The following is a 9,340-nucleotide window of genomic DNA, read 5'->3' as shown; positions in this document are numbered from 1 at the left end:
TTGAAATAAGCTAGGACAGACAGGACGATTAATATAAGGCCTATAGTACTGCTGTTTTTATTTATTTTTATTTTATCGGAATAATAGGCTACATTTTACGATCACAGCGCAGAAACAAATCCCCAAGTGCCTCACCAAAAATGTTTAGGCCAGGCTTTACATCCTGGTTAATAGGCATCGTTATTTATGATTCATCAGAAAATTAAATAAGGAAGATTGACGTTTGAACAGAGAACTTCAATTCATTAATCAATGGAAATATAACGACACAACACAGATACATCCGATTATATAACGTCTTATTATAATAACCTATACTTATATTCTGAATTATTCTTCATGCTGTGGTAGGCCTTGTTATCCCGAATTAGTTGACTTGAACCCGTTGCCTTAAACCGTCTTAAGTTTTTACACAAGGTGAAACTTGCCAGGTCAAGTTGTATTAACACAGAGCAGTAAGTTGATGCAGTAGACAAATCAAGTTTACATTATTCATTACTAAAAATCATTAATAAACATAAATTATGTTAAAGCTTTATTGGTAACTTTTTTTTATATTAATGAATGTCCAAGCCGTTGCCAAATGAGTTGATACAAAGCTAATAAAGACTATCAGCTCCACACAACTCTCTCTGTTTTTCTCATTATGGCTATATGATCAGAAGCTAGTGTGGTCAGGCGACTCTTGCGCGCAGAAAATCGAGTGAAGATTATGACCTCTTCTGAAGAAACATCACGTTTTTTCAACCCTCTGTGCACTCCTTGGCTACTAGTAACTGTATGGAGGAGGGGTGGGTCATGGTGCAATAATAAATGTAGATAGAAACTAAACACTAAATCAACCATACATAAGTAAAACCCAGATAAAACCCATAAAAACATTAACAGAACATTTTTAAAACACACTTTAACTAGGACAGAAACCATTAAGAACATATATTTTTCCCATGAGCCTTTGCATCGCTTTAGCTCAGACCAGTTCAAATGACCCCGCCCCTCCCATACAGAAACTTAACATCCTTAGTTGCTTAATATGATCTGTGCACTGCATACTTAAGCTGATTATTACAAACTACTAATGTGATTTAGTAATGAATATGGTTTTCAACAAAACATTAAAGAATAAGTAGTGACCACTAAAAAGTTGAATTACTAAATCTGGGTTTACAGTTGGGCCTATATGTTTTCCTTCATTATTCCCATATAGGAACTTGTGGTTAATTGCTTAATGGTCCTAATCGCTTATAGCCATTACAACCTAATGTTTTAACATTTAATAATGTTGTTCTAGCTTTTAAATCAACGACACACACTGATCACTGAAACGGTGAATTGATCCTTTGATGTTAAATCAATCATAACTCTGATTAGAAACGGACAGCCTATGTTAAGTGTGTCCATAAGATTTCCCCCTAATAACCCAGTCCTCCATGGGCCTATAATCCCTATAGTCGGGGTTCCTCTCTCAGGGGCCCTCAGGAGCCTCTAGGGGACCATTGTGTCCCCCTCTGTTGACTCAGACGTCATGAATGCCAAAGATCCCCGTTACTGTTTCCGTCAAATCGCCCATGAATGTAAAAGTCCAAAGTTAAAGCCTCCGCAGAGGAGAAGTCTCCCCCTGCGCCGGAGCACTATAGGGCGGATTAGTGGCCTGGAAGAGACCGGTCCCCTCTTTGAAGGGATTAAAGTTTATATTCTTAAAAGCGGGAGAGCTAGGGTCGCTCCTGGCTGCTCTTTTTTTTTGAGAGGCAGAAACGGCCTGGAGAGTTTAACTTTTGAAACAGTTTAAGTTTCTCGGTAAACTCACCTCTGAACCCACCAGACGGGACGAGGACACACAACAGACGGCGTGGCCTGCTTGGGCGCTGACTGGTTAATGTGCGAGCCAAAAAAAAAAATCACCATTCTTATAAAATGTAGCCTATATTTATTTGATGTGGCTTTAAAAATAGCCTATATGGATCAGAAATCACACAGAACAATGGGCTATGTTGGCGTTGCAGTAGTTTATGAGAAAACTTTTTTTCACTATACGCTAATGCAACGGCATGGCGTCTTATTAGTCCATGTGACTGGACGCTTAGCCTATGTAGGCCTACATGTCACATCAATGCCACAACTAAAAGTGAATCGAGTCTGTGGTCTATTTACTGAGACCTATAACCTAGGCTACTTACTTACAGTAGGCCTAGCCTATATAAGCCCATGCTTAGTTCTGGGTCTAAAGCATCGATACTTTGATATAGCCTAACACCATAGACCTAGGCCTACTATTCCAGTAAAGAGTGCTGCTCAGATACTGTAGCTCTTGTGTCTGGCCTTCGTGAGCCTCGGGCACAGCGACAGACATGAGTGACGTTCAACCAGAACTGCAAGCCAACATCCGCAAAAGACTAACAACTGTATCAACAAGCACCGCGTGCAGCCCCGCCCCAAACATCCACCAGCTCTCACCAACCACACAATAAACGCTTTAACAAATCTTATTATTTATACTTATTTGTGGTTTAAGTGCACAGCGCGGCAAATGCACGCATGCGCGAGCGTTTGGTGGCTTAATGACATTAAAGGGAGCATCCTCATGCAGTCTCTGGTCAAGCAGAGATAAGAGTGCGCACAATTGAGCGCGCGTACACAAACCAACATTTAATTAATTTCTCGTGAAACGGAATTTTGGTTTGTGGGTTATATTTGTGAAATGTATCCACTAATAAAACGCCTGTTAATTTCCTGAACAGAGCCTGAAATGCAGCAGTCATGTTTTGAAGTAGCACTTTGGAAACTGCATGGAGCGCGCGCCTACAGGTTTCAAGCTTCTGTGTGTGTGTGTGTGTGTGTGTGTGTGTGTGTGTGTGTGTGTGAGAGAGAGAGAGAAGAGAGAGAGAGATGAGAGAGATGGGGGCCGTGTGGGATATGACTTATCACATTTTATGACACCGAACAATAAACTTAAACCAATTTATGAAGCGTCAATGCGTTTATGGTTAGCCTGTCGTGGTTGCTCAGTTGTCTCCGCAGCCAATTCCCTCTCTAGTCCTATACATCAAAGCGACGCTCACTCTGGTGACATTTCCGTAAAAGTGATCGGAATCAAATCAAGCTTTTAATCTCACCAATCACAGTCACATCTGGACATTTCCCCCCACATAAAGACTTCTGTGGCTGAGCTGCAGTTGTTTCCACGAGCCGTTTGAGGGGCAGTAAAACTATATTGACCGGCTACGGAGCATTATTTGGGGCTCAACCTGCACCTGCTCATATGATGCATTTTAGTCATATGTTAACATAGGCTATTAATTATAGCCTACTCTTTCGGCATAAACTAATTGTCGGCCTATATAATATAATAAAATAATCAGACTATCCCAGAACAGCGAAAGTAGGCTATATTCTAAATGTGTTTTGTTGTAGATACGTCCAAAAGGCCCATCGGGCAAATTTCAGTGCCAACACGAGCGAATATTGCTCTTTTATATTAGGCTAGTATTATTATTTTTTTAATCTCTACAGGTTTATAGACATAGCCTATCTTGTGATAGGCTATTTGACCAAACAGTAGGCTATAATAGCCTACATTCATAGTCCCATTCAGTGCAGCTGTCTTCCGGGATGGCTTTCCAAAAGGAATAATATTTAATCTCTTCACTAATGTAGAAAAAGAGGGGAAATAGGCATAACGTAGGGGGAGACGATAAGCATAGAAGTGCCAGTCCTGGCTGAAAATTGTCCTTATTTTTACTTGGAGAGTTTGTAAACTGATTAAACGCATTATAAGCGCAGTTTTTAGCTTTAGATCTAAAATAAATGGCAATTGAAAGAGACTGAGGCTTGCTTTTGGTCATATCGCTGAGATAACTTGACTCACCAGAATTAGAAACGTCCGATAAAGGAAGCATTACAACATTACTACACATTATAACGTTTTTATGTTGTTGTTTTTTTTTTATGAAGAAGCCGTTGGTTTTTAGACTGAGGATTAAACTCTGCTGACACCTGCGCGCTCGCGATGCTGTGGAGCGCGTGGGCGGTGCAGCGAGCGGTGGGAGGGGGGCCGTCCGTGTCCACGCTCACTCACTGGTGGCATTGTCATGGAAACTAGACCACCGCCTCGCTATTGTCTCGCGCTCTGCCAAGTTTATTATAAACACTGCGCGAGCTGCAGCGCGCTGTCAAACGGAGCCCGAGAGCAGAGCGAACTGCAGTCCAGGGAGGAAAACCGCAGAGAGAAAAGCAGGAGCAGGAGAAAGTGAAAAAAGGAGAGTGAAGAGCTGTAGAGAGAAAAGCGAAAACATCTGGATTATTTACCAAGAAACGCGAACAACAGCCCTGTGACAGTGAGATATACGACACAAAGCTGACAGGAGTTTTGAAGAGACGAACCAAGAGATACTGGAGAGACAGACCAACTCCAACTGGTTTGAACAATATCACTCTATCTGCTAAAATAAAAGGCGGCTAAAGACACACCCAAACCTCTCTGCTCAGAGTTCCCCTCGTCGTTTTTAGTTTGCAGACCGGTGTTTGCACCGGCTCATCTCCATGTATAAGATGGATTACTCCTACCTGAACTCCTATGACTCCTGCATGGCGGCCATGGAAGCGTCGGCCTACGCGGACTTCAGCTCTTGCAGCCAGGCCAGCTCCTTCCAGTACAACCCGATCCGGAGCGGACCCTTCTCCAACCCGGGCTGCACTCCGCTCAGCACGGCCAGCTGCACCCTGGGAGCCCTGCGAGAGCACCAGCCCACACCTTACTCCTCAGGTAGGCCCAGTCTGAAGGTCTGCCGGGATATAAAGAAAGGTTATGGGATGTTGTTCATTAGGCTTATAATTATTAAGCGAGAAAAGAAAAGAAGCAGTAGGCTACATTTTGTCGTCCTTATCATTTTCTCTGGCTTGGACGGCGATTAACCGCTTCTATCACATACAAAAACAGGGGTGGGGGGGTGGGGGGCGTTATCTAATTGTCAACTGTCATTTTTTCTTTATTGATGAATTAACCATACAGTTTAAGGCCTAAATGGTTTAAATTGATTTTTATATCAATATAGACGTCATTCTTGTACTGCAAAAATGAATTTATGGAGCGAAACAGCTGCGTGCTAAATCAATGTTATAATTCACATGTTAATGGTATTACATTTTTTAATGATGATTTTGAAAAGCGCATAGATTTTTAAAGATAAAGCTATACTAATTATCTATACTAATTTTGACAGTATAGGCCTATAGCCTATACACGCGTCAATCTACAATAAATCAGAAGACTTTGCTATCCCTAATAATAATAATAATAATAATAATAATAATAATAATAATAATAATAATAATAATAATACATCGTCGAAAAAAAAATCGAAATCAACCTTGACGAATGACCCATAATGTGCTATGCAATTATTAATTTCCCTGCAACCATAATTGTGTCAAATTCTTAAATTGATTGGCCGGGTTAGCTCAGTTGGTAGAGCAGGCGCACTTAAAGAGGTTTACTCCTCTACGTAGCGGACGCGGGTTCGACTCCGATCTGCGGCCCTTTGCTGCATGTCATTCCCCCTCTCTCTCCCCTTTATTGTCTTCACCTTCTCTGTGGAAATAATACATAACCTTTGAAAAAGAAAAGATATAGCCTATATTGGCTATCTTTAAAAAACATTTACGATTTAAACCCAATATCCATTTTTTTTGACAGGCTTATGGAATGCTCGCTTTATGTGTTGTGACCGGTCGTGACATTAATAACTCCAAAATAAATTGTAGTTGCAAAGTGACATTGTTGACAAAGTGACAAAATGTTGTTTTTTATTGTATTTTTTATTTATTTTATAAATTCGATAGCCTAAATAAAACGCCTACAGGCCCAACTAATTTGAGGCTAAATTCTTCTTCTTCGCTGTATTAAAAGGCACAAAACTCTCAGTTGACTATAAAACAAAAACACCTTTTTAGGCCAAATAGAATAAAGATGTAAAACGTATGAATGAACCAGCTTTGTGAAGCCGATATTTCCTTTTTAGCGTTTTGTTATAAATTTGGCCTTCCGCCTATTCTACAACCTAATGAACACAATGCAATCCATTATTATCAATAAACTAATCCGCCTTCAACCACTAACTAGGCTACTGTAGGCCTACACATACAGTAGGTCTTTGACTGACGAAATCAGTTGATTATGAAAGATTTCTTCATAAAGCCGTTACAAAGTTGTATTTAAAAAATCCGACGAGTAAAGGCGGGTCCCGTTTCATTTACGCATGGCCACTCCGCGTTACTATGATCCACGGCCTGTGCGGTCTCAAAGTGCCAGTCAGACCATTTCAAATGTTGTTTTTCGACCACTAAACGGATATAAATGTCCCCCTCACAGTCCCTTACAAGTTCTTCTCGGACCCCTCCGGCCTGAACGAGAAGAGGAAGCAGCGGCGCATCAGGACCACCTTCACCAGCTCCCAGCTGAAGGAGCTGGAGCGGGTCTTTGCCGAGACACACTATCCGGACATCTACACCCGAGAGGAGCTGGCGCTGAAGATAGACCTGACCGAGGCCAGGGTACAGGTGAGAGGAACAGGCGTTTGTTCTTCTGCTTTCTTATACCTGAAGTCAGTTTCAGGTAGAACACATTATACACAACTTCAGCAAAGGAAAACCTTTTACTTAGAATTTACTTCTGTCTGACATGTTCATGTTATCTATCTATCTATCTATCTATCTATCTATCTATCTATATTAATGTTACCTCTGTCTGCGTTAACAGGTGTGGTTTCAGAACAGACGTGCTAAGTTTCGCAAGCAGGAGCGTGCGGCCAACGCCAAAGCCAACAGCTCTGGTGGCACCACGGGCAGCAGCTCCAGCAGCAGCTCTGGAGGGAAGAAGGGCGGAGAGCTGAGATCTTCATCCGATGACGATGAGTCCAAAGAATCCACCTGCAGCCCCACACCTGACAGCACGGCCTCCCTGCCAGGCTCGGCCAATGGAAACTTGGGCAGCCCCGCCAGCCTGAGCCCCAGCCCGGCTCCTGTCAACAGCGGCTACGTTAACACCTCCAGCTCTCCGGTTCTCCAGGGGCTGAAGCCGCCCAGCTGGTCCAGTCTGGGGCCGTCCAACCCAGCCGTTGCCCAGCCTGCTACCCAGACTCAGGAGATTCTGAAGGCCTGGCAGCCGGCGGACAGTATGACCGGGCCCTTTGCTGGAGTCCTGTCCTCCTTCCACAGAAAACCCAACCCCACCATCAAGACGAACCTGTTCTGAAGCACAGAGGAAGAGGAAATGAGAGACAAACATTATGCTGTCTACTGGAACAGTGAGGAATTCCCAGCTTTTGTTGAGAGTCAGGACATACCCATTATAACACTGAATTCACTGGTGTAGTCTGCTGTAGTTCAGTGAGGCCTTCGGTTCTTCTCTAAAAAAAAAAAAAAAAAAAAAAAAGAAAAAAAAAAAAAGTATCCTGTGTCAAACTGATTCCAAGATAATAAAGTCAAAGGTTTGGACACCATCACTCACCCTAAAAAAATTATGCAACTGCACCTGCAAAACTCTGGACATGGTCAGTCTCCTTCCTGCATTGACTCTTCACTTTCACTCTCAGATGTGTTCATACAGATTGACAAGAATTCATATTTCCTCAGATAAAACTAAGACAAGACACTCTATTTATTGATGCAACACTCTTCATGTACAGGCCCTTGAACTTCAGAGCGTCGAAAGCATGATTGTGCGTAGCCCAATCGGAACTGCTTTGACTGATGAACACATGCATACACAGTCTTTTTTCACTTTGTCTTTTCAGTCCTCCTTGCCACTTATAAACTCACATTCCCACACTCGCTGCATTGCTACAGACTCTTGGACAGCCATAGCGCCAGCTCTGATGAGCATGGCGATCAGGTACAAGTTTAAAGCAGAAATCTAAACATCACGCTCCAGTCTCTGCTGGGGAAACAAAACAAACTTTCACCCTCAAGCACAACTCCTTCTAAGCTCCCCTGACACACATACTCTCACCAGAAGGGAACAGAGTCCCCCCCTAAACCTCTTTGCCGAGCAGAGCACCCCAAAATCCAATTAGAGCAGCCGGGGGCCAAGACCAGACACCTCCCCAGTTCATCCCTTTTTCCTTCTTTACTGTATCAAGTCCTGACTCCCCCGCCCACTCTCATCCTCAATGTGACCCCCCCCCCCCCCCAGGCTTTTAGGTCCTATCCCTTCACTCTCTCTGTCCCAATATGCTTTTCTCTTTCAAACAGTGGGTACTTTGTTAAAACTCAGCAAGGGAAAGAGGGACCGAGATCTTGAGGCCCCTGCAGTTTCCTGCTCTGTTCTTTGGGTAGAGAGAGGTGAAAAGATGTAGTTCTACACAAGGCAGAGTGTGACCTACAACTATGTCAATCTAATTATAACAGACTTGTACTGTGGGTATCATCGCACAGCACTACGACTGGTTTCTCACTTTCGTCACTGACTGAAGAGTTTTCTGATGATTCTCCTGCTGGACTGATGGGAACAAATGAGTTTGTTGCTTCAGTCTGTTGTATGAACTCTAGTGGACCAACAACTCCTCACCCACAGAGCTGCAACGCAAGCTGGTCAAATGTTGGCAATATAGAGAGATGGAGACAGTTACTGGAGTTTTATACTGTATGTCCATTAATACCATCATTTTGTTTCTGTTGATCTCCATCTTTTTTTTGCTGCACCTTGCGAAGTTGCTTGTGTAACATCTCTATTTCATTTTGTAGCAAATCACTGTAACAAGACTGATTTCAGAACTGACTTGGTTTACACCAGAAATCTACTCGAAAAGAAAAAAAAAACAAAAAAAAACATGTATTTATTAATATTCTTTATTATGTCAGTGAGGAAAACCCACACATTTCTTTGGACTGCTCCATGAAATTTTGTGACTGTAAATTCCGTAATTAGTAATATAAATATTAGGTAGCCTTTTATTATTTTCATGTTGCTTTACAGATTTATTTCATTGCGGAGCACCTGTCTCACAGACCAACACGTCCATGAAAACTATGAATCGACAGAAGCTCTAGTGAATGAGAAGTTATAGCACTACTCTGAATATTCTAATAAATCTACATTATTGAAGCACTACGTGATGCGTTTAATGATCTGGTTTCTTGTGTGTATCAGAGTGATGAGAGTGTTGTGTGTTATGTGCAGACCTCAGAAACTAACAAAGCTGTTTTCATGAACACTAGAGGTACGTGCTCCTGAAATCATGGTTCAATAAAAACTGAAATGACTGTCACTGATTTTCATTTTACCGTACACTTTTTCCCTTTTCTTTAGTGAGGCAGGTCTACAGCTCACAGACCATAACTGTTT

The 9,340-nt window shown here is 42.2% G+C and overlaps 1 protein-coding gene across 1 annotated transcript; it reads left to right on the top strand.

Annotated features, from left to right (window-relative positions):
• Window positions 1–4,539: 4,539 nt before the first annotated feature.
• On the top strand, window positions 4,540–7,269 carry phox2a (paired like homeobox 2A). Its single transcript, XM_028574572.1, has 3 exons — window positions 4,540–4,762; window positions 6,368–6,555; window positions 6,755–7,269. Exons 1-3 carry the CDS (start codon window positions 4,540–4,542, stop codon window positions 7,247–7,249), a joined length of 906 nt encoding a protein of 301 aa, XP_028430373.1. The 3' UTR covers window positions 7,250–7,269.
• Window positions 7,270–9,340: the final 2,071 nt, after the last annotated feature.

This window comes from Perca flavescens, chromosome 3 (assembly GCF_004354835.1).
Source record: "Perca flavescens isolate YP-PL-M2 chromosome 3, PFLA_1.0, whole genome shotgun sequence".
In the NCBI taxonomy this organism is placed as follows: domain Eukaryota; kingdom Metazoa; phylum Chordata; class Actinopteri; order Perciformes; family Percidae; genus Perca; species Perca flavescens.
This window is presented reverse-complemented; position numbering and strand designations above follow the sequence as displayed.

Excerpts from the sequence above, each read along its gene's own strand:
- phox2a (XM_028574572.1), top strand. The coding sequence starts at position 4,540 with ATGTATAAGATGGATTACTCCTACCTGAACTCCTATGACTCCTGCATG. Across the intron at positions 4,763-6,367 it reads GCCCACACCTTACTCCTCAG|TCCCTTACAAGTTCTTCTCG; the intron begins GTAGGCCCAGTC and ends TCCCCCTCACAG. Across the intron at positions 6,556-6,754 it reads TGACCGAGGCCAGGGTACAG|GTGTGGTTTCAGAACAGACG; the intron begins GTGAGAGGAACA and ends CTGCGTTAACAG.